The following is a 26,426-nucleotide window of genomic DNA, read 5'->3' as shown; positions in this document are numbered from 1 at the left end:
CTGCTTTCTGACACTGACATCTGGACAACATTCTAAAGCGTCCAGAGAGCAGACAGATTCTGTTTCAGATCATTTCAAATCACAATGTTTGACAAATCACGTCATAATTTCATGTTTAGGTACTACAGAATGTGTCTTAGTAGTAGGAATTTTTTTTCTAAATGATATGAAGTTGATTTCAGTCAACGTTCATATTACCGGCTGTGATATGTAGCTAGCGTAGTGGCCGAGGAAGAGCAAGCGTTAGCTATGGAATGCACTTCAAGCCGACACACGCAGAAGGAATATCAGATGAGACATCCACATTACTTCAGTGGGAAAGACTCTTGAGGTTGACATTGACACTGTGTTTTGACTGCAAGACAGTAAAACCTTCTTCATGTCGAGACCCTTACAAGAGCACACAGATGTTAACACGTGCCTTTAAAGAAGCAAATAACTTGCATTCCTGAGTGACAGTTAAGTTGCAGGCATGTTGTCTGTGTGTCTGTGTGTGTGTCTGTATGCGTCTGTCTGTATGTATATGTGTGTGTCAGTGTGTATTGTATGTGCGTGTATATGAGGTGTACTGTACAGTATGTGTGTACTGTATTAGTCAGTGTCTCTGTGTTCATGTATCTACATGTCTTCTGTGTTAATTATGTTAATTTAACCTGAACAACCAAGTTGGAATGCAATTTAATATGTTGTGACGTTTCGTTTTTTAATTAAAAAAAAACATGTGTGCCTTTAAAGAAACTAATAACTTGCATTCCTGAGTGACAGTTAAGTTGCAGACATGTTGTCTGTGTGTCTGTGTCTGTGTGTGTGTATGTGTGTCTGTCTGTATGCGTCTGTCTGTATGTATAGGTGTGTGTGTGTGTCTGTGTGTGTGTGTCTGTCTGTGTCCGTCTGTTTGTATGCGTGTGTACAGTATGTCTGTCTGTATGCGTCTGTCTGTCTGTATGTATGTGTGTGTACTGTGTATTGTATGTGTGTGTGTGTCTGTATGTGTGTGTGTGTCTGTCTGTCTGTCTGTATGTGTGTGTGCGTGTATATGAGGTATATGAGGTGTACTGTACAGTATGTGTGTACTGTATTAGTCAGTGTCTCTGTGTTCATGTATCTACATGTCTTCTGTGTTAATTATGTTAATTTATCTTTACTTGACTTGTCACAGGTGTTATGTATGTTACATGTGTTATGTGTCCTTTTTGAGACTTGTTACATTATGTGTCTTGTTATACTGTATATGTTGTGTCTTTGTTGCGCTCGGACCCCAGGAAGAGTAGCTGCCACCTTAGTGGATCAGCTAATGTAGATGTGAATAAAGAGCAGGAAAAATAATAAGAATATGAATAAGAATATGAATATACCTGTCAAGCCAGGACAGCAGACTCTTGGCAGCTCCAATCAGCTCCACCACAGCAGTCAGAAAGTTGTTTGACGGCTTATGGGAGTTCTTCCCGTCATAGGAGGGGTTCTTGCGGCGCTCCGACGCGGCGTTGTGGAGGTTGTGGGATGCGGACCTCATCCGTCCCACGAGAGTCTTCAGGTTGTCCGTTTCCACGCCGTAGTTCTATTTGAACAAAAGTTCCAAGTTAGTGTTCCTGTAGCTCAATGGGTAGAGCAAGGCACTAATACTGACAAAGATAGGCGTTCCATTCCCGCTGGGGTCACTCTTGCTGTTTCCCAGCTGTATATGTACCGCTGCACTTTGTTCGCTTCATATCACAGCCAGGCAAATTAATATAGATTAACTTTTACGAAAAACTGTATGTCATGTCATTCGATTTGACTTACTCAGGAGCATTTGATATTCTGATATCCGTTCTATTTTATAATTTTTTGCCTATTTTCAACTGAATCCAACCGCACTTTGTTTTTACTCTGTCTATTCTATTTTTATTATTTGTATTACTGAATGAAACTGTAAACAGAAAGGCCTATTGGGATGCTAGGTCCTTATGTGAAACACTATGATTTACCTTACCTTGCTACCCCTCTATCTTTTTTATGCTCGCTTAAGCCTGTATTGTTTACTGTTGTGAAGCACTTTGAACTGCAACTTCTGTATGAAAAGTGCTAAACAAATAAAGTTTATTATTATATTATATTACCTGCACATAAAATCCGGGCCACTTACCCCAAAGTTGTTGAAATGGTCCAACTTTCAATGGAGAGTTTACCATTTGCTGCCATGATAAATAAAATCTGACTTGGAGTGAAAATAACTAATTGTACGTTTTAATCAAGATGTCAACCCCCAGTAAACAGACGGACTGAGAAGAAGGACCATTTCAACAACTTCAGGGTAAGCATTTGTCACGTACTGTAAGTGGCCCAGATTGTAATGTTTAGGTAATATAAAATGCTTCTGAGAAAGTAAAATAAAAATACATTACCGTCGCCCGAGAGATTGAAGTTAATTTGCCTGGCTGTGATATGAAGTGAGCAAAGTGTAGCGATACATAGACAGGAATCTGCAACGGTCACCCATGCAAAAAAGAAGAATGTATGCATATGCTACTATAAGGCATTTGGAGAAACATACTAAATCTGCTCAGTTCAAGTTGAATTTTACTGAATTAAGACGGAAGTAGCAATTGGACTGACTTACTTAAGTATTTTCACACAGATAATGCATTGAATAAAGAAAGTCTAGATAATATATAATACAAAAAGAAACACAATGACATAATGCAGAGGGACAGGGCGCTGCGGAGATGTTAAATGGACCGAGATCTGAAGCAGAATGGGTCCAGAACACACAACCTTCCTGTCATAACCTGGAGTGACATGGGATTAAGGCCACCATGGTCATTCTCATGACCCTCGACCTTTGACCAATAGAAATGTCCCCCTGCATTCCTGAGGGGTCAATCAACCATGGCGGCCTTTTAAAGGCCATCATTTGACCGGGAAATATTGCCGACCATGTCAAACTCAGTTAAACCCCAAATTGAGATTGTGAACATAAATGTAGGGTACACTCAAATATATTCTAGATGAGTTTCATTAGCCGATTGAAAATGTTTTGAGCTCCTTTAACAATGTCACTTTGGAACTCTTTACCTTTAGAAATTAAAGGTAAAATGCACTTTAAAACAAATGCATCTTACAAACCTTGAATAATTGAAAACTATTTTGTTGTAAATGCATTTTGTTCAAATGTATTAAAATATAGAGCTATTCAGGAATCTCTCTCTCTACCCCCCCCCCCCCTCCCCCGTGTCCCTTGGTGTCTGGTGGAGGGGAAGTACGTTGGACGTATATACAGAGAGGAGCAACTTTATTTTCACCCATGCTGCCTGCTATCATGAAGAACAAGATTCAAGTCAAAGCGAATTTCCCTCCGACTTTTAGAAACATGCTCACACAGCAGCCTCGTTTAGTCCGGTCGAACCCTGGATCCTTGAGATGTGGTTTGTTTGGGCTGGTGGTGTGAACACAGTAATCCAACTCAGGTCCGCACCGAACAACTTCAGCCTGTTTGAAGTGGTCTCGGTCTGCCACCAAGTGAACTCTGGAGCGGTTCGTTTGAGGTTTGGATGCAACCCAAACCAAAAGCAGGAATAGACGTAAAGAAAATTCGCACATTGGGACGTTTTTTGGCATTTTGAATATAATGTGTGATTTTTTAACGTTATAAATTATTATAAATAAATTATTATTATTTTCGTATCATACAGATTTGGTCACCCTACCCACATAAAGAAAAAATGTACAGCCAAATAACTATAAAATGAAGACATTTCTCCATTCCTATTCTAAGTGGTGGACCCATTTTGTTTATGTTTGGATTACGGGTAGGGCCTATACATTTATTTTCTTCTTAAACTGAAAAAGCAAATGCTAGGATGATCAATTCTAAGATCAAGATATTTAAAGGGGACCTATTGGGGGAAAATGCCAAATCCCAACACTGAGAAAATGGGAAAGATGTGCATTGTTCTCTTTTCCGCAGTTCAGCTAAACCCTCGCTCTTGAAACGAGGCCATTCAGAACTGCAGCCACAATCGCCGTAGTTAATAATGTACGTGTATGCGTGTGTGAAGAGATCTTGAGAAAATGCTTGTGCATTACAGGCACAGAAACAGCCGTTGAGAACATGACTGAAATGGACGGTTATAGAGGCTGCTAGAATGCATAATTTTCCAGCAAAAACATTTAGTGGACATTGGACATTTAGGAGACCATATTTATAGAAGACCTATATTAACATGTTGAAAAGGACTATGTCCCCTTTAAGATCCGTTTCAAGTTTCGATTGAGAGCAGTCAGAAGTGTCCCTGCTTTTAGACCATAGAGTTATACCCATTAGACTCTAAACGTCATTAATCTAATACAGAGGGAATGTGGAGATCGAGATCAGATAGAGGTCAAGCACGTGTGTGCGCACACACACACACACACCCCTTTCATATCTCTCTCTCGCTCTCTCTCTGGTAATCAACTTGATCATGAAAGCACACACTCATGCCTCAGGTTGGACAGCTGTTCAGCGCGTCTTGACGCATGGCTCCAATGGAAACATCTGCAGGCGATATTCCGCTGGTTTATATACTAGCAAGAGGGAGCTGAAGGCACCATTACCATTTTCTAAATGTTAGTATCTATTTGAAAGCAGGGCTGTCCACCCCCTTTAGTATGTTGTCTTTCGTCCTGGAGGAGATCATAAGATAATATATTCCTTTATTGATCAATCTGTCTGGTGTGTGCGTTTATCTGTATTCTATCTGCAGCAATTCTTGAAAACTACAAGGCTGATTGGTCTAATACAGTAAGAGAAAATGGTGTTTTTTCAATGTATATGTGTATAGTTTATCATAAACTATAAACTGATATAAAGAGATGCTTTAAGAGGGTAATACCATTATCATCACAGGATGATATAGACGGTGGTGAACCAGCGGTTTCACAGGCGCAGGCCGCGTTAGCAGAGCAGAATGTTTTGAATTCCGATCCAGGACACAAAGATAACGGAGCAGCACAGGAGACACAGAGGCAGAGCGCGATGGAGGTTTTGACAGTAATGAAACGTTTTGAAATGTGTGAAAGGTTATTAGCAGTGACAACCAGAAGAGGGGCGGGCCGTCGTTGCTATGGCGAAGGTCCTATAAATCTAACAGTGTTTCCGGGTGTAAGCCAGACCAAGAGCGGCTAAGGGCAGACTACAATCTGACTAGGACTGAGAGACTCTCTCCTCTCATCACGGAGAGGGGGGGGGGGAGGAGGAGGAATGACACATCATCATTAGCTTCGGCTAACGGGAGAAGGGTTCTGGCTACGACCAGGCCTGACCACCATTGGACTGAATAGCAGAAGGACGATAGCACGGACGATACAATTTGATAACATCTGATTATGAGGTTCTGTTTATTGAATAAACAACGCTCTTCCAAGAAAGGTATTACGCTGTGTCAAATTGTCGAATTCTTACGAAGGTGGAGGATTATTATGGTTTGCGGATCGCACTAATGGGGAGAGATAAGGATTATATCAGCCAGTGTATGAGACGTCAGGACCATTAAAAGTACACAACGCAGAGGAATTGGATGGAGAGAGGATAACACAAGAAGACGTGATACTGGCCAGATTGATCAGAATCTAACAATACAGTATGTGTTGAGGCTGATTGGTCTAATACAGTATGTGCACAATTATGACTATATAAACAAGGGCCTCACATGGTTTTGGTGATGCAAGACCTTTTCAGTACCTGGCCAGGAACTATCAGGGAGATGAGCAAGTGCTCCTGTGGGCGATTGATCAGGGCATGATCAAGTCAAGAGTTTTATTTGTCACGGCATACAAGCATACAGTGAAATGCGGGGGGGGTCTTGCCCGCAACGATTGTGCAATAATACAATAATACAATAATAAGAATCCAATAGGATGAGAATAATAAATTTGTGCAATAATACAAGTAATAAGATAAGACATAACAGGTATAATGTACATGAAGTTTACAAAAAGCATGGTAAGACATGCTAAGGTCCTGCGATAGTGCAATACACTGTTAGCTACGGATGAGGCACTGGGTCTTATGTACACTACTATACAATGCTAATGCTATACAATCTACAGTTATACTATGTGTCCTTATGCTAGCTTGCTATCCATCTGTTTACTATACAAGAACGACTCCCGTTCTTGTTTTTAAAGTGACCTTTCATTGTGTAAAGTGACCATGAGTGTGAGCGTGTGCAGCATGTGTGTGTGTGTGTGTGTGTGTGTGTGTGTTCATGCTAAAGTGACTGCTAGTGTGTGAGCGTATACAGTGTGTGTGTGTTGTGTGTGTGCTCATGTGTGCTTGTGTGTGGAGAGTTCAGTGTTCAAGACTCTGATGGCCTGGGGGAAGGACCTCAGCCTGATCTGGGAAAGTCGCCCCAAGAATAACAGATGTAAGAAGGACACTGTACGGATATTTTTCCAGTGATTACATTTTTCCCCCCAGAACAACTTCTGGAGTCAGTCAGACATAAGATAGCTAACGTTAACATCACCAGGTAGGCTAACATTACATAATTACACCCAAGGGGATCAATAAAGGAATATCTTATCTTAAATTAATCATTAACGTAACATTAGCTAGCTAACATTACATATGTCTCTCTCTCTTTCTCTCCCTCTCTCTCTCACACAGTAATGGCCAACGTTATTTTGGCTAATGTCATGTTATGGTTATAATGTACAGCCGCATCTCTCTCTCTCTCTAGCCTCAGATGACAATAAGGCTAGCTTAGCTATGGGCTACATGACATTCTAGTGGTAGTATGTCTGGCTTAGCTTCTGATTTTCATTGTCAAAATACATTTACATGTGCAACCAACTATACCAACATAATATGAGTTGCACATGTTGCCTACAAATGGCAGTCAGTAATGGCAGCCACATAGCCATTTCATTGTCACCAATATAATTTCCCGAACAAATTGTAGGCCATATAACGTGTAGGCTACTGCTTATACTGTCAGCTGTCCTCGGTAGGCTAGTGATTTGTCAACATAGCTGGGTTATTTTTCTGGGCCATCATGATGGATGATCTCTGTGTATGTTGTGCAAGAGTTTGGATACTGGTAATTATAATGAATGTTTTTTTTTTTTTTTATTATCTTTCTTCCCCTCCTTTTTCCCGATTTTTCTCCCATCCCACCCTTCCTGGTTGTTGCGTACTTTCCCCTACTGTTGGTCCGGGAGACCGGAGACTGTCACATGCTTTCCTCCGACGCATGTGCAGCCTGCCGGCAGGCCAACCTGGCCGCGCAGGTTCTCACCGGGGAGAGTGTAGCGTGTGGGAGGCCACACTATCTCTCCTTAGTTCCAACCCTTGCTGAGCAGGCGCCCCGACCGAACTGTAGGGGTCGCTGTCCACAACGCCCAGGACCCACCCTTCAGCTTTCCCACCCTCCGATACAGCCAATTGTATCAGTGTGAGAGGCCAGCCAAGCTGATAGCAACGCCGGGAGCTGGATTCGAACAGGCGAATCCAGTGTCTCCCGGTGTTGGTGACGAACGTAATCTCTGTGCGCCACCTGCCCCCCCCTTATAATGAATGTTAATAGATTTGTTAAGTATTGAAGGCGTGTGTGTGTGTGTGTGTGTGTGTGTGTGTGTGTGTGAGAGAGAGTGAGAGAGTGAGAGAGTGAGAGAGTGAGTGAGTGAGTGAGTGAGTGAGTGAGTGAGTGAGTGAGTGAGTGAGTGAGTGAGTGAGTGAGTGAGTGAGTGAAAGAGGAATTGTGTGGCTCCTGCATCTCCCAGCTTTGGTGAACTACTTGTGTGCTATTCTTTTTTCCACCCTGTGATGTTCAGATGAATGAGGCACATTGAACAAACTGTCCGACTGGTGGAGATGTGCGCTCTACTGAGCACACTTTTATAGTTGGTCTAAGCCTCTAGGGGTCAAAGTAGAAAAAAAAAGAAAAGAAGATATGAAGTTTGGATTCACAAGATTTTCATCCGACAGCGACAATATATATATATTTGGCTAAAGCTCTCTTTATCCCAACTTGACTATTTGTGGTTATAATATTTTCCCTTTTCTAAATAGGGCCTGAGGGGTTAGAATGGAGAGAAACAAGAGGGAAAGGAGGGAAAGGAATGAAGTGTTCTGCTGAGGTGTTTTTATCTCCTGGTCAATGGAGAGAAACTGGGGGCAGGCTGGGGGGGAAACCCATCTGACACTGCCGAGCGGAAACCGCTGGGAACAATGGTGTAATGGCTTTTCCTGAGCGGGCAGTGCTGTGTTTGTATGCGTGTGTGTGTGTGTGTGTGTGTGTGTGTGTGTGTGTGTGTGTGTGATTGTGCACGTATATGTACGTGTATGTGTATGTGTATATGTGTGTGTGTGTGTGTGTATGTGTGTGTGTGTGTGTGTGTGTATGTGTGTGTGTGTCTGTGTGAGAGCGATCTAGGGATGGGTGGGGGGTCCTGTGACAGGTGGGAGGGTCACATCTGTTTCCTGCACACCACAAGATTTCACCCTGAGAACACTAAACCCTCCCGAGAGCCCCCCCTCTGTGGCCTGGCCCCCTACCCTGCATCACTGCTCTATGACACGGACCACGATGATGTCTATACCATCCCCTCTCAAGACACGTTCAAGTTCCCTAGTTTCATCTCCTCGCCGCTACACTTTGGCCTCCCGCGGCTCATGAAAGGGAAGGGGGCCGCGCGGTTCATTAGCGGTAAGAGAGAGGATTTGAATCATCGGGTTGAGGGACTTTAGGAGAGTTCAGGCTAAAATAAATCTATTTGCTGATCCCAGAACAGGGGGTGGGGGGGGGGACTGAAAATAGCATGACTGTAAAATAACCAGACTGCTGCTAAGAGGTGTTCCCTGTTGACTGATTCAACTACATTGTTGTATTTAAAAAAAAAAAATGCTGAATGAGTTATTTCCTGTAAAATGTACATCTCAGGTGTTGTAGTAATATTCACAAATATCATCTGCTCTTTGATAATAATATTATCTGGTCTTTAATTATAATAATAATAATACGTGATAATATGAGGTCCTTTAGCCTTCCCACCGGATGTGGAAAACAACATGTTCTTGATCAAATCAACTAAATTGATCCGTTGACAAAATCCTCTGACTATTTAGTCGACTAAGAAGTTCTTTAGTGGAGGACCAGCCCACACTGCTGCACACTGTCACCTCTTTATGTCCTTTGTTGCACACAGACACTGTGGATGATGTACCGGTTCATTATAGTTATTCATCAGCACCCAGTCCCTTTTATTCCAGTCCTGCTATTATGTCCTGTACGCCGCCCCCACCGCTGGGCTCCTCTGTTTGTCAACTCTCTCTCACCCGAGGAGGTTATCAGGTTCATTAGGCTCACTGCAAGATGCCACTCAGACGGGTTTCATGATGGGAGCGTGGCGCTCGATTATAAACCCCTCATTTTTTTCCACGTCGACCGTAGGGAGGCACCGACTGACACAGCGTCTGGAGAGAGGAGCACTAACATGCGTTGTTGTTGTTATCTACTTAGTCAAATCCGATCAAAGTAATAGAATTACGAAACAATCGCATTGTTTTGTTGTTGAACCGGCACACGTTCTGGCATGTAAACCGTCCATGATGAAGACCATTCCCATCAGATCGTGTGGTATTTATAGAGGGGAGTAGTGACGGTGGACGTAAGCGTGTCTTCCTGATGCGAGGCTGGGCCTGCCTGACCAGGGCTCTCCTGAGGGGCCCCTTAGGGCTCTAAATGGTGGAAGAAGGGCCAGGGCATGGCCAGAGAGAGAGAGAGAGAGAGAGAGAGAGAGAGAGAGAGAGAGAGAGAGAGAGAGAGAGAGAGAGACAGAAAGAGGGAGAGGCAGCTGACCGGACATTCCTCCCTAATCCCCGTTTCCTGGCCGATGCCAGCCTCTCCCATCCCATCCACACTAGTCTGCCACACTCACTCTGGGCTTGTCCACTCACTGTCACAATCACTTCTGCCAAGGCACGAGACATTCACGATGACCTTAAAGGGGCAGTTCACCCAAAATTCTAAGAAACATATTCCCCCCCCCCCCTACCCAGAGTAATATTTATCCATCCAGATCGTTTCAATGCGATTCGCTTGGTTTTGGAGATGGCTTCCATCACTCCAACACAATGGAGCTGAATGGCACTTGGCTTGTGGCACTCAAAGAAATACATTTGAAAAACTCAAACAACCTTGTTGCGAGCATTCATTATTATGGTGGGTGAAGTTCGGTAGAAAATAGTCATTGCTTTTGAGTTTTTCCAAATTAAATTGCTTTGAATCCCACGAGTCGAGCGCCATTCAGCGCCATTGTCTTGAGTGACGGCAGATATCTCTACAAGTCGATTCATGTCAAGTGTTCCTTTATTAATCCCCTTGGGGGAAATTCAGGTATCGTGGTAGCATGGGGGAGGGAAGGTACAGGCAGGAGAGGTAATAATAGCAACAGTGATAGTGGTGAACATAGAACATAGTAATAATAATGATAAGAGTAGTGAGATGGCAGGATTCAACTAGTCAGTAATAATAGTGATGATAGTATAGATCAGGGGTCTCAAACTCGCGGCAGTCATGTCATCACAAACACTGGCATTTAAAGGGTACAAATAAAACAATTCCTGCACCAGAATGCAGGAAATTAAGTCTTTGTAACACAAAATCTCCTGGTGGGGGACCCCCCGCTTAGAAAGTGGCTATATTTCGCACTATATTTCCTGGCCTGAATGATTTCCCCAGTCTGGCCCTGGTTAAAAGCCTCCAATGCTTATTAGTGTGTGTGCGTTTGAACGTTTGCATGTTTCAACCATACATTTCCATAAAAATTAAAAGAAAATACTTGAAACCCTTTTTGTGTGGAATATTTGATGCGGCCCAGCCTCACCCAGATTCTACGTCCAGCGGCCCCCAGGTAAATTGAGTTTGAGACCCCTGGTATAGATGGTCCATAACGTAGTAGCTAGCGTCCGTGCAGTGTTTCAGTACTCAAGTTCTCCAGCCATTAGCTCTCCAGGAGATATCTCCAAAACTAAGTAAATCACACCAAAACAATCTGGATAGACCGAAATGTGTTCTCACTGCATATTTTGAGAGGGGATGAGTGAGCGTCTCAGTCATAATGGGATCAAAAACATTCCTTCCTTAATATCCAAAGGCGTGGTCTTCTTGATACAGTTCACGGTATGAGTAGGTAATAGGTATGATATCGAATACCAACCAGAGCACAGAGCAGGTCCACGGCCTCCAGGACCAGCTCTTGGTGTCCGATCCTGGACACGCCCAGCGCCAGCAGGTCCTGGTGGGAGATCTTCAGCAGCTGCTCCCCGTCAATCTTCTCCCGCTCAAAGGAGGCCACATATTGCTGGAGACTGTCATCCAGACCTGGGGAACACACAGAGGGAGGTGAGCACAGGGCGGTGCATGGGAGAGGGAGAGAGAGAAAGAGGGAGGAAGAGAGAGAGAGAGAGAGAAAGAGCAAGAGAGTGAGTGAGTGAGTGAGTGAGTGAGTGAGTGAGTGAGTGAGTGAGTGAGTGAGTGAGTGAGTGAGTGAGTGAGTGAGTGAGTGAGTGAGTGAGTGAGTGAGTGAGTGAGTGAGTGAGAGTGTGTGTGTTTGAGAGAGAAGGAGCAAGAGAGAGAGAGAGATTGAGAGAGAGACTGGCGTGAGACAAAGAGGTCCTTTCAGGGAAGCAGCAGTGTGAGTGAGGTCTACATGTTATGATACCACACAGGTTTGACAGCAAACAGTGCGGGAGAGTCAACAGGGAGTATTTGCTCTTCCATGCAGATCCATGGCTGAGGTGATCCCCCGGACAACACCGTCCCGACAAGAAAGAGCGAATAAAAGACTCCCCGCCGGACCCCTTAACCGCACGTCAGTCAGACCACCGTAAAATACCAGATCCTCACGTAAAGCAGAAGGAGTTATGGCCCCCACCACGGCTAGCTAATCCATCACATATGCTCTCGCTCATCCGCCGAGACATTCTACACCCAAATGGATTAGCAACTGGTCCCCAAACACATATGTTTGTGTAAATACCCAAAGAAAAAAAAGAGCAACAGCCGCCACATGGGGCCATTAAACGGAGCCGGGGCAGCCAGGGCTCCTGTTGGCTGGGACGCCACGCTGCGTGACAGATGGCTCACTTTAGTGGGGTTAGCAGTGGAGTCTCTGTGAAAGGTGCCTCCTAACTAGCGAATAATACTGCCCGACACCTCTGTGTTCGCGCCAAGGAGTTGTGTTATATTAGGTTAGCATGAGGAATGCAGGGTTAATTGGTCAATTTAAGCATTCCTGAATGAAAAGGAAAATTATAATAACAAACGCATAACAGTTATAATGTGTTAATTTTATAGCTCTTAAAAAGGGGGTTTACAAAGTGCTTTGGATTCAGCAATAAAATACTAAATAGAACTAATCTTTTAAACCAGAGGTGATTTTATGAGATGATGCTCACTTGGCTGCAGATTTTAATACTTCTCAATAAAGATAAACGGGCTTTCTGATGCTGAATGTGCCAGAGAACAACACATAGGAGTTGGTGACAAACCATTTTGCAGTGACAGGAGGATAGAGTGGTGGTGAAAGAAAGAAAGCTGACAACAGCCAAGTCCTACGTCCATAAGAAATGGGATGAGTGTATAATTTCTCTTTTACATTTACCAAAATGATAATGGTGCTCAAATTAATTTTTTTAATAGCTTAACACGGGTGTTAAGCTGGACAGACGCTGCCTTGGATCATCATGAATGGTTCAGTAGCGTGCAGGATCATATTTCTGACACCTGAGGAGGGTGATAATCTCTGTAAACAGCCCAAGAGGGACAGCTAGTGTACCGCTACAAGCAAATAACCTGCTAATGCGATGGCTTGCTGCAATATCCAGAGCTGCACTCAATTTTCCCCTTGAGAAATAAAGGGAATTCATTTACAGTCCGAACATTTTTGTCATTCCACATCAGTGCCTTGCTCTAGGCCCATCTTGGAGTCTACAAACATCTGGCAGGAGAGGGTTGCCATAGTGAAATATCTTTGAACAATGAACATCCTTTGTATTTTTGGTTTTTAGAAATATGCTATTCAAACAATGGGCTTCATGAAAAACACACAATGGCGACTATTCTCTGCGGTCAGGTTTTACAGCATCTCCATGAAATATTCAGGGAGAGAACTGAGAACAATTGTTTACCTTTTCAAACAGGGAGAGCAGTGCCAATTGGAGGTATTGAGAGTGGTAGGGTATCAACTACTTGGCCGCACCAATTACATAAGATGGACAGCTCCATGTAATTGATAAATAGGCTAAATGTGCAAGTACTTGATTCCAGACGATCCCCCTTTCTAATACCAAGTGCACATATAGCTTATTATATCAGGCACTGGTATCTGTGTATGTGCCAAACGCCATAATCATCAACACATCTCTCGGAGAGACTAATTAACACTACAGTGTATTTCTCATGAGAAAGCATGCAACAGCTCAGAGAAAGCCTGCAACTAATCTGCATCTTATTGGCATGATTCTCCCTCCCTCCCTCCCTCCCTCCCTCCCTCCCTCCCTCCCTCTCTCTCTCTCTCTAACAACAAGTAGCATTGCACTGCAACTCACCTCTGTCTGAACAGCCTAGTCAGGAGTTCTGCTTTCTACTGCAACAAGGATTACAACATTCCACAAATATAAACCCAGCTTATTGTATTAGAGAGATAAGGTTTTTCTACTTATAAACAATTGTTTGGATGCAAAGCTGGTGGGAAGAGGTCCTCTAAATAGAGAGAGATTTCAGAGAAGACATAGCAACTGCAAAAAGTGGGCCAGCATTCTTTGAAATATTGTATGTAGCAAGCAGTAAACTGAAGCAGGCAGAGTTCCAACTGAAATTCCACTCTCACATATAAAACCAAAATCCAGTTAATCATTTGTCAGAAAGACAAAGACAGCTATTTATTTGAAAGATTTTCAACCCTCACTGAAGCCCAAATCTATGCAACGTGTTCTGAAAATAAAATAGCTTTGTGACTTAGCTATGAGATGCTGTATTTCATCAACAAGCTGGTAGTTTTACCTCTAAATGCTTATTACTATCATGATAATCACAACACAAGCATTTTCTTTTGAATCTGCTCATGTATGTAAAATCGAATTAAATATTATTTAAATAATCTAATTGATGTTCATAGCATTGACATGCATGGCAGTGATAAATCAAAACGACACTCTTACAAAAGCATCATGGCAAGTACAAAAGTGGAACAAAATGTTTTTTCCATAGTAGTACCATGGTAACTTATTTATACAGTCCATACTAAAATAGCAATGGGCAATTATCCCTCAAATATTTCACATCTCGGAGGCTGGGTGGTGCAGCGGTCTAAGCGCTCGTCACCAACGCGTGAGACACCGGTATCGAATCCGGCTGTCAGCGTTGCCTCCGGCTTCGGCCGGCCGTCATACTGACTCAATTGGCAGAGTCAGCGGGAGGGAAGTCGATGGGTGGTAATCTGGTCGTTGTAAACAGCGACTCCTACAGGTCGGTCAGGGCGCCTGCACAGCAAGGACAGGAGATGTCGAGGGTAGTGTGAGCCTCCCACACGTTACACCTCGCCAATGAGAGTCCGCGCTGGCGGGTGAAAAGAAGTGGCTGGCTGACTCCGCATGTATCGGAGGGGACATGTGATAGATTCTTCAACCCCTGAACGACCAGTGGGGGGCACATGCGAGCAACGATCAAGACAGGGGAGGGGGGAATTGGCACGACTAAATTGGGATGGGAGAAAAACAGAAAAAGAAGGAGAAAAAGTGGATACAAAAAATTATATATTTCACATCTAATTTTCTTTTTTGAAAAATGTTAGTTCATAATTATGCTTCTTGTGATTAATTTAGACAACAGGATTATGTTTACTTTGTACCACAACATCATCACAATATGATCCCATTTAAAAGACAATAAATGGTCATATTTGCCCTGGCCTACTTAATAAGTCATCAAACTGCAGCTCTGGGCTGTTCGTCACACAGATGCACGTGTTGTGCTGTTTGGGCTGGGTGGCCCATGAATGACTGGAGTTTGGACCTGCTACATGCATTCCAGAGCTGCCTGGAGGTCAACAAAGGGGATGTTTACCCCCCTTCCTCTCACAACAGGACAAGGGCCTTGAATCGAAAGGAAGAGTGGCAAATAACTATTCAGGCTATTCATATCCTTGTACTCCGTCGCCGTCTCTCTCTTCCCTCTATTTCTCTCTCTCTCTCTCCCTCACACACACGTCATTCATCTGCCTGTTTCAAGGAGAAACAAGGAAAGATTCTCCCTCAAACAAAAACTCCAGTCGAGTGGTGAAAAGGATTTCCTTGACCAATGCTTCCTTGAACAATGGTCGTACACAGAAACAAGCGCTAACCAAACAGAAGCCATGCTATTACTTGCTATGCACACTATAATTTGGCCAGAAAGGCCCCGGATAATACACAACACTGTGTGCTGTCCATCGGGTGATGGATGGGAACTAGGAACTCAGCTGTAACGTCGCCTTCAAACTACTGGGATCAAGGAGGAGCATTCTGCGGTTGCTAAGAGGTTAATACATGGCATCTGGTTCCCATGAGGATGGGCCTCCCCGAGTGACGCAAGAAGTGGAAGGCACCGAGACACGGCGCCTCGCTAGCCCAGACATTTTCCACGCTTCTCTATTTGGGCGCGATTAATATTATGTATATATAGCGATGAAGCGTGATGATAAGGTTAACCGTCCCGTTTCTGCCCTCCTACCGTCCGTCGTTATATCAGGGAAACTAGTAGTAACATGGAAAGGAGGAGGTGCAGATCCGAGTCGATCCAGTGACATAATCAGGCCCCTTGTTGTGTAGCCCACCAGCACGTCAAATCCATCTAGGCTTTAGCTGTGTTAAACCAACAACAAACACAATGGCACACTTAATCACCCTTCTGCTGTTCACAATACATGTTAGAGTCCCAGCTAACACCCGGATGAAGACTCCAACGTGAGTTGATTGATTGATTGATTGATTGAAAACTTTATTAACAGATTGCAGAATGGGTACAGTACAGTACAGCTCAATACATACAATTGTTAAGGGGATGCATGATGATGATGATGAATGATGATGAAATGCGTTGGAAGGAATGTCCATATTAAATTAAAGGTGCTGTAAGTGGTATTTTTTAAGTAGTAGTAGTTTAAGTGTTAAATATCTCTACCTTCCAACAGCCATCACTGAGTGTTGTCAGTAACGTGGGTCTCCCAGTCCCTCAGCTCTGAAGTAGACATAAAATACATCTTCTGGTATCCCGTTCCAATCAGGAGAGAGAAACCTAGAAACTAGCTTACTGACTTTTCACTTGTTTCAAGGACACATTGGCTTAAAACTGTATATCACTGTATATCAGTGATGGCTGTCGAAGAGCTATTATTTTAACACGTAGAACATTTATTTTAACAAACCAAAAAAATACCACTTACAGCTCCTTTAAATGATATATTTTGTATTCACAATCAGAACGTGCCTCAGATTCACCACAGACTTCCACCTCTACTAGTGGACTTCCATTAATCGGGCCTAACACAATTAATAGTTGGTTTCAGGTTGGTTGTCAGTTTGGCCATGGGTAGGTAGGGAATTTATTTAATTTTATTTTTTTATTTTATTCTTTCCCACGGCGACTATGGATAGGGAATTTCTTTATTTAATTAAAATGTTCACAACAACATGGATGCATGTACTCTGCCAGCATGTTTAATATCCATAATACTAAATGTTTGACTAAGATTTCTATGAAACTTTATTCTTAATAAAAAAAAAAAAAAAAAAAAAAATCTGTTTTTTTTTTTTTTTTTTGTCATTTTTTTTAAAAACTCATAAAATATATTGGGTCGCACCTAAATCGGCAGGGTCGGTCGGCAACCTGAAACCAACTATTATTTTTGTTAGGCCTCAGTAAACTGGACAGCCTCTGTATTCAATTTCACATGTTCACTTGGCTTTAATGATAGTTATGGTAAGTCACTCGCACTCTTCAGCAGCTCAGCTCATAATTACAAAGGAAATGTTCACAAGGAACAGGAAAACGAACGCTTGGTAGAAGGTATCCTGTTCACTTCCTGTGATTCACTGCGGATGTAACCAGGGAGCTCAGTTGGTTTCAGTCCTGATAAGCTCTCAATACTGCAGGGGGAGAGGTGGGGCGAGGGAGGTCTTACGGTGACTCACAATGAGACGTCTCCGAGTTGAAACTGTGACTTCTCCTCCCTCTGAACTAACAAACAACGATTACCATGCCATGGGAAGCACACAACTACATGCGTGTTCTTATCTACACAAATGAGATAGCAAACACTGGCTATTTTGGATTAATAAAATAAATATTGCATTAATCTTCTTTTCCGTTTACATAATCAGGATTAACAGCCTGGTTTGAAAGTCTTTAATTCAATACTTGGTTATCGTCCCTTTTCAGAGCTCCATGGTGGAGCGCTCCCTTCCTCTGGACTTGATTTACAATCAATCACCATTCTCCATGATAATTGCACCTGCTAGAAAAACCTGAGAAATGTGTGGACCTGTCTGAACAGGTTCAGATGTATTCTCAGTACTCCAGGCTGTATGTGTTTACTGCTGCTACGCAAGTGGGTATAGTGTCTGTGTGATCGATTCACAATCAAAACCTACTCATATTGAGGGAAAAGGAAATTCAAACTTGATTGTAGGGGTGTGACGATAAAGTCGGGACACGATTCGATTCAATACATTTCATTCACGATTCAATATGTTAAAGTGATAGAAATGTGCCCCATTTGAATCATAAACTAAACATATTTAGCTCAATCATTGTGGTACAATATATGGCCACACCCTACTTTATTGATATTTTTCATTTTAATTCGTATTTCACAAGTGCAATATTTGTATACCTTGATGTAGCCAGGTAGCATGCCAAGTCAAACAGAGGTGTTTGAATGTGGCTTAAACCTCTCATGAGAGAATCTGTTGCTCGGGTCAGACCGGTGGTGTAAACAAACTGAGCCTTGACAGCCCCATAGCTGGAGGCAGCAGCAATCCTCTTTGCCATCACGGAAACCATTGTTAACACTGAAGCGGGATCTACAAAATGAGTGAAATCGCACGTTCCCAGGGCACAAAAACAACCTAAACCCTGATAGCGCAATCTGTCTCTGTTTAATACAGCTATGAAAGCTAGTTCCTGCTGTAACCTTTTGACCCTGCACACAGCATGGCGCTAACCTTTGTGAAGAGCTCTTGTTCGGTGAGCTCTTTATTGACTGGCATTAGTGCTCTGTCGCGTATTGTGTCCCCTAGATGAGGACGGTCTGGCAGAGTGCTGGGGCTGCTGTGCTGAATAGATGACTTTTCCCACTATAGTGAATTTCAGACAGACAGACAGACAGACAGACAGACAGACAGACAGACAGACAGACAGACAGACAGAAGCCCCATCATGAAGCCCAATCAGCTCTACTGTGTTTGTTTAAGTCATCATTTCTGTGTCCCTCTCTTAGCTGATGGAAGAAGGCATAATGAAACCAGCTCAGGCGATGATGACTGAAACGTAGCTGGGTGCCAAAACGAGCAGCATATGTCATTCATAATTCATAACACAGCATATTAGCTTAGTCGACTCAGGGTGCAAAAACATAGAACACTGCTGGGTGTCCAAAAACAGCACTTTTAACAGTACATTTAAAAACAGCACTTTGTCAGCCTAAGAACTAAGGACAGCTTCGTTAGTCATCTTATGGGTGAATGCAAATCCAAGGTACTCTCCTTCTGATGATCTAATGACAGGCCTAGCAAGCGTGTCCTGCTGTTGTTATCATTCATTGCTTGAGGACACACATGGCAAATTAATATTAATATTTGGCGTAAACGTTTGCACAATGGCCTGCATTTGAAAAATCTTCTCCAGATGCTACTGAATAACAAGGCAGAGCTATCAGAAAGAGCCCTGGTTGTAACTGTCATTCATCTGGCAAAATGTTCACTGGGGAAATAAACACCCAAATGTAAACAGGGCCATGCAGCATTTCATCATAAACACGAGTAAAACTTGGGGTATGAACAACCAGGGAAAGTCCAATCAAAACACGTATTATGCATAAGCCTGTTTGGGGGTAAGTTATACAGTAGGCGGCAGGCCCGTGTGACAGGTTCCAAACCGGACCCCATGAGACCAAACATGAACTACAACAACAAGGTTCCTAAACAACCACTATAACCTAGAATTTATAGTTTCCATTTTGCAACTGGCATGAAGATGTGTCTTCTTATTATGATATCATTATGAAGTAGGTCATAGGAAATGATAATTATATAGGCTATATATAATTAAAGCTAATAAAACGTAACCAAATAAAATAGGCTACTTAACGCAACAGCAGTCTATACACTAATGTTTAAACATGCTAATGGTTCATCAAGAGACACACAATACAATACAATCATGTATCATGTCATCGATTTATGATAGTAAATTGGAACAGAGATTACCCACCTCTCATCCAATCGACAACTTGTTTAGGGGTCCATTTGGTTACAGGATCCATTTCTCCAAAAATAAATTCGGAACCGACTTTTCGTTGGCCCTATGTATGTCTACTTGTTGGTTGGTCCAAAACAAACGAACAAATTCACACAATAGCCTAATGCACATATATCCTAAGATTCCTAACTACAACTACATGAAAACCACTCGCACGCTTCCCACGCTAGTCTAGTGTCTCTGACTGACTGGTCCCATGCGTGAAAAAAGTTTACAGTGCCGTATAGCCAAAACCCGACCAGGGGGCGGTTTGCCAATGAGGTTAGGGGCGGGATTAGGCTATCGGATTACAGGTCTCGACCGTGGCCCTATTAATGTCTAGGCCTTATTAACCTACTTAGAAAAAAATGTTACTAAATTCCAAGATAACTGACAACAAAATAATAGACTATGACAAATATATATATATATATTTTTTACTATTTTAATGAATATGTTTAGCCATAAGAAACCCACTGCTAAATATTGCATTAGTAGTATAAAGACTATGATCAAGAGGCATTGAATATATGGCTTGATATATAAACTATTAGGCCTATATTCATCCCATGAGAACAAAAGCAACATCACTGCCCTCTGTGGAAATGAATAGCTTGTTATATGTTGATAGGCCTTCAGAGATAACAGAATGCATTGTAACTGCATTTTCACATGGGAAAATAGGCAACATGCCTTCCCACAATTTAAAAATGGTCAACTCTAATCTATCCCCATGGGTTGTGTGGTAAAACACAAGGATGTCGCCGCAATTTACTCCCGGTTAAGCGTCTACTACTACACACAAATGTACAAGATCCAGGTGAAAGTCACACAACCTTTTCAGTGTTTATTTTTCCTAAGTCTAGAGACTTTGATGGCAACAAATTATTACAATTAATGTAAGTAATCTATAAGAAATGTTGTTGTTTTTCAACCCTATAGCCCCTTATCACAGAAAAATAATCACAGGGGCACAGACATCTCTGAAAAATCTGTTTTTCTAGTCTCTAATTAGATCCTTCATCTTTTGAAGTCCCAGACCAATTTGTGTTGGGTGTTCCCAATAGACTGTTTTAGGTACCCACACGTTCCCATGGGAACCGTGCAAGTGGTAGCCTACATGAGCAGCCGGGGGAGCAGCATCAATCAAGAGACAACACTTTGAGTAATGTAGATGTAGAGGGAGGAACACCGCATGGCATTCAAACATGCTCCGAGGAGGAATGCAGGGTATCCATATATTGAGGAAAAGAGAAGAAAAGGTTCAAGGCACTCTGTAGAACATTTTAAAATACTTTATTATTATTGTTATTATTATTATTATTGGCTAAATATAACAAAGGCTTGGAGTTTTTCCTTTTGATTTCCCTCAAGACTTTGAGTCATTTTAAAATAATTTACAATATCATAAAAGGAAGTATGCCTATATCCTAATGATGTAAAGCAGCCTATGGGAAAATACACGAGACATTATTGCTCTCTTGGTACTGAACAGCTTTTATCCAGGCATTAGCATTCCCAATGGTTTTAGACTTAAAACACTATTTTGCAAGAAAGGCTTTCGCAACAAAACCTCACTGGAAATCCTGTGTTTCTGTCAGTTACACATCCAACCTGTTGTTTCACTTATACATGAGTCCATTGGAACTATATTTATAGAAAGAGCGCCCTCCACTGACAGGCAATTGTAAATGTTGATACCAGGAGTATTCAAGTTCTCCTGTACGGTATTACCAGAGACTACAGTCTCTTACATTACATTCTGGCCAATACTCTTACTTTGCCCTCTTTAACACACAATTAAACAAAGACAATGATTGATTTTAGATTCCAGGGTCAGTGTGCTGTTTAACAGTATGTCCCTGCAGGGAGACATCCATTCCCCACCCACCTGTCATCTTGGTTATCACTAACCAACACTCATTTGAAGATATTCAAAAGGTTTTTAAGCCATTTACATTCACATTTAAATTTAACATTTTGTCATTTAGCTGATGCTTTTATCCAAAGCTTTTGGATTTATTTTTTTGTGCTTCCAAATAGATCTATCATTTAGGGCAGGCTACCGATTAGACCGAATATCATGGCTTGTTGTACACAGTAGCCTATTTGATTTGGACAGAAATGATCTAATTCCCCATTGAGTTGCACTGGCATTGCTAACAGATACATTTACATTTAGTCATTTAGCTGACACTTTTATCCAAAGCGACTTACAAGTTTTGTACACAAGTCAGTAGCAAGGGTACAACTCTATCAGCTGATTAATAATGCTCACCAAAGTGTTCAGACTTGAGTGCTACAGTGTTGAGTCAGTGTATGTTAGTATATTAGGAAGAGTGCAGTAAGAAGGTTATTATTATTTTTTCATTTCAGATATTTTAGTCGACGGCGAAAGATTGGTATACAAAAGGGTACTTGTCACTCTCTCAAGAACTAGTGTGACATTGGGCGGCCGGGTAGCGCAGCGGACTAAGCGTCTGTCTACCGTCTGGGTGGTATTCTGGTCGTTGTAAACAGCGACTCCTACAGGTCGGTCAGGGCGCCTGCACAGCGAGGGAAGGAACTGGGTAAGGTAGTGTGATCCTCCCACGCGTTCCCCAGTGAGAGTCCTCGCTGTCAGGTGAAAAGAGGCTGCTGGCTGTCTCCTATGTATCGGAGGAAGCATCTGATAGACTTCAGGGCTCCCTAGACCGACCAGTGGGGGGCGCATGCGCGCAACGACCAGGAAGGGGAGGGGGGAATTGGCATAACGACTAAATTGGGATGGGAGAAAAATACAGAAAAATAGGAGGAGAAGAAGTGGATAAAAAAAAAGAACTAGTGTGATATTTTGGGGGGTTTCCATCTATAAGGTAGACTTCTTGAGATATCAACCCTATAGCCTTTAAAGTAGAGTGCAACACACAAGCTTTGCTTTTGGATAATTTAATCACAGAAGCTGTTATTCTAGACACATTTATAAGTGAAGTGCTCTATGCTTCAGACTAAAATATGATTGGCGATCTTCTAATGTTACGTTTGATGGCCTATGGTTGATGATAGATAAATCAGGTCACAATTGTTCACCCTATTTTAGAAAAACACAACTAATGTACTGTTCATACTATCATTATGTTAAAGAACAGACTAGCTTCTTCCTTGTTTCCCTCTGTCATTAGTACAATCTCACAGATAAGAAGATAGAAATTCGAATCCAGCTGTCAGCGGTAAGCTCCGGCATGGTCAGTCGTCCCTACTAACACAATTGGCAGTGTTAGCGGGTGGGAAGCCGGTGGGGTATGTATCCTGGTTGTTGTAAAACTGTGACTCCTACTGGTCGGTCGGGGCGCCTGTTCAGCAGGGAGGGGATCTGTGGGAAATAGCGTGTACCTCTGCACGTGTTACGTTCCCCCAGTGAAACTCCTCGCTGTCAGGTGAAGAGAAGCGGCTGGCGACTCCACATGTATCGGAGGACGCATGTGGTAGTTCTACACCCTCCACAGGCCGACCAGGAAGGGAATTGGCATAACGACTAAATTGGGATGGGTGAAAAATACAGAAAGCCCCAAAATAAATAGAATACTTTTTTTTTTATGGTTTTTTAAATCATACATTTATTGACGGCCTCCTTGGGCCCCCCTAGGAGCTTGGCCCCAGAAAGCCATTATCCCCCCCCCCCCTTATGGGGCTGCCCTGCTGGATGATACCCTCCTCTCTCAAGCTATAGGGACAGATGGAGAGTTTAAACTAAAGGGAACAGTAAAGATCTTGCCTCTTCCAACTAAACATGGAGGTTTTGCACAGAATCATAATGTTCTTTCTAAAAGCTGCACTAGTTTCATTAGTGGGTTGAATTACCCCTCTGGGTCCCCTCTTTCCACCATAAGGTCTAACTTCTATTGTGTTTAAATACACATTTAAATCTCAACTCGATAAACACACACACCTATAGGGATCCCATTAGACCGATCTTTTAGCTTCAGTATTTCTGTGCGAGGGAGTAATACCATAGCAACCGACCATGAATATTTACCCTCAGACTAGATCCACTGCCACTACTGTGCAATAGAAGGAGATAAGGGCACTTGAGGTTAGAACAACATATACTATACACACGGTGCAAGACAAGGTTGGGCACGCTTTGTGGAGCCAGCACAGGATGCAGTGGATAACTTTCATCTTTCAGCATAAGAACAATCCACAAAGAATGGATTGCACAGTGCTAAGTGCACCCTTACTTACAATTCATTATGAATTGAAAATGGGGGACCCTGATGTAAACAAGACGAAAGTCTTTTATTTTATTAACAGATTGCAGAATAGGTACAATACAGTACGGCTCAATACACACAATTGTTAAGGGGATGCAGACCAGAGAAAGACTTTCGTCTTGTTTACATCAGGGTCCCCCATTTTCAATTCATAATGAATTGTAAGTAAGGGTGCAATTAGCACCGTGCAATCCATTCTTTGTGGATCTAGCCCAAAAAGTATTCACTTTGCAACAGAAAATTGGCAATGTTAAAAATGAACAAGTTGACATTTGCTTGAAGCAATCCAGGTCTTACAGCCGTAATGCACAAGGAGCTTTTGAAGTAAAGTGGATGAGCAATATTGCTTTCAGCACGGATGGCTATTTTAAAATGTAGATAAAACAGTGATTTATCCATAGATGAAGTGTAATAAACATGATGTTGGCCATAGTTATTGGCAGAACGGTCAAGTAATTTGGCCACAAAATGTTGCCTACATATTTATATTTGATATAGATTTTACTTGGGAAGACTGAAGCCATGGTGATAAGATACAAATATAGTCTATTTTATAAAATGTTTCTAATATTGGATTCATAATTTCCTCTTTTACCGAAAGTGTAAAACACTTGCAAGGATCCAGTCGCCTACTTGTGTAAAAAAATAAATACAAAATACTAATAAAAACAATAAATTCCATCATCTAAAAACCCTGCTACTGCAGAACACAGGCATTTGTAGTGTGTTGCTTGGAGCTGAGCTGGGCTTCGCAGACAGCCAGTATCCAGTCCTGTTGCTCAGCGGCAGTGAGAGCCCGGAGGTAGAAGATGCGCTTGGAGTCTTTGGGAGTGATAGTCCATCCAAATGAGCTGTCTCCCTCCGCCGTCTCCACCATGGCTCCCACCAGGTTGATGGTCTTCACAGGCTTCTAGAATAACATGAGGCAACAAATAGATAGATAAAAAAATTAAATACATACATAAAAAATTATTAAACAAACAAATGTAATACATTTCATATCATGTTCTATTTTAGTCAGAAGTGCAGTCAATATATAATAAGGATGATACTTCTAATGAGAGGGAGGTGTTGTGTGGCCCTCCTACCACCTCTGATTAAACAAACAAACAAATAATAATACATTATAATAAAAAATATATGAATATAAATATATAATAATAACAATGTGATAGCACTGCACCAGATGAGATGTGGTGAAAAGCTATTGCCTGTGTGGATCCCTGTGTTGGCTGTGGCCCCTACAAATGTCCTAACCTAGTTGTACAGTAAATGACCAAGTAAGGCTTTGTCAACATTCCAATGTACAGTGTAAAATGTGTGTGTGTCCCCTACCCAACCCCCCCCCCCCCCCCCCCCCCCCACCTCCAATGTACAGCCCTCACCCAACCCACCCAACCCCACCCCACCAACCTCCTCCAATGTACAGTTTCTACGCCAAATGTATATACACTCCTTTTCTGGACACTTTTGTATCACAAACAGTACTGTATTTGCAAATCTGATATGTCATAAATGTATAGATGTAGCAGTACTGTCTATCTGTATGTCATGTATGTCATATATGTTATGATGAATTGAAAATGGGGGACCCTGGTGGAAACAAGACGAAAGTCTTTCTCTGGTCTGCATCCCCTTAACAATTGTATGTATTGAGATGTACTGTACTGTACCCATTCTGCAATCTGTTAATAAACTTTTCAATCAATCAATTCAATCAATCAATACAGAGTGCAAGGCTATTCGTGAAAGCAAGGCCGGCTGAGCCTGGCTGCTATGGCAACAGAACAACAACAATGTAGCGACTATGGGAAACACTAGCAGAAAAGTTACAATGTTACCACCGGACGTGTAGGGCTATGTTGTCGTTTTGGCCTAACCATTCAAGACAGGCTGCTTTGGAAAAAGAAACCGTTTTGCCCCTCATTTAACCACCTTTGTCTTACCTCTTCATTTCCACCATACACTAGTTGAGTTTCTTTCAGCTGAAACCATGTAGGTTTCCACCGGTGAGTGAACTGAGTGCGTTTTGATAGCCATCCTTTTTTATCGTCCTTAACCTCGGCGGAGTTTTCGTCTGTGCCGTTAGAGGTCGCAGATTCCACAGCGTTCATACTGTTTTAAGTCAAAATAACGGGCATGAATTCCTCAGAATAAAAAGCCTATAATTAAGAGGCGCGCGTCACGCGAATTGCATGCCGGGTAGTGTTGTTTTTCCACGGCTGCCTCCGCGAACAGTAGATGGCGCGCCGACAGAAAACTCGGAACTTCTGGTCCCATAAGTCCTTTGTGCTCCGTTTGTTACCGAGCGAGTCCAGTGTGAGAGAGCGCTGTGCTGCGATAATAGGATACGCATGAACTGGCTGCTGGATCTGACTACGGGGGGGGGGGGGGGAGTTTGGAAAGAAAAGTAGAGTTGCCAAATGCCTACCTTGTTTTCGCTCTCTCGGGGTTAGAATAAACCAAGTCCAGCGCCTACATCCACACCCAAATGACGAGGGGTTCACACGTACAGGGACCGAAATTCTTGGTTGATCGGAATTAACACTTTTTCTTTGCATCAGTTGATTGAGAAAAACCGCCCTTTTTAAATAGGTAAGATATATGCTCTCTCTCTCTGCCTTTACCTCTCTCTGTATTTCTCTCCCCCTCA

At 42.5% G+C, this 26,426-nt stretch overlaps 2 protein-coding genes across 4 annotated transcripts in view; one reads left to right on the top strand and one right to left on the bottom strand.

The window, feature by feature from the left end:
- cnksr3 (cnksr family member 3) overlaps window positions 1-19,724 on the bottom strand; it is a 47,751-nt gene extending 28,027 nt beyond the window's left edge. For all 3 annotated transcript variants that reach the window (XR_014619694.1, XM_084314754.1, XM_084314755.1), the window contains exons 1-3: window positions 19,494-19,724; window positions 11,182-11,345; window positions 1,356-1,558 (exon numbers count right to left, since the gene is read on the bottom strand). Coding sequence is in view for 2 of the 3 variants with exons in the window: in XM_084314754.1 (XP_084170880.1) it covers window positions 1,356-1,558; window positions 11,182-11,345; window positions 19,494-19,545 (419 nt within the window). In the remaining variant the exon portion in view is untranslated. The remainder of the gene's footprint in view (window positions 1-1,355; window positions 1,559-11,181; window positions 11,346-19,493) is intronic.
- A 6,505-nt stretch (window positions 19,725-26,229) lies between these two features.
- The window catches only part of LOC311228345 (serine/threonine-protein kinase D3-like), a 72,368-nt gene continuing 72,171 nt past the window's right edge, over window positions 26,230-26,426 (top strand). The window contains exon 1 of the mRNA XM_084314254.1: window positions 26,230-26,368. The gene's annotated coding sequence lies outside the window, so the exon portion shown is untranslated. The remainder of the gene's footprint in view (window positions 26,369-26,426) is intronic.

This window comes from Notolepis coatsorum (genome assembly GCF_963971535.1).
Source record: "Notolepis coatsorum genome assembly, chromosome: 5".
NCBI lineage: Eukaryota > Metazoa > Chordata > Actinopteri > Aulopiformes > Paralepididae > Notolepis > Notolepis coatsorum.
Note: the sequence above shows the minus strand (reverse complement) of the source record. Positions and strands in the feature narration are given on the sequence as shown.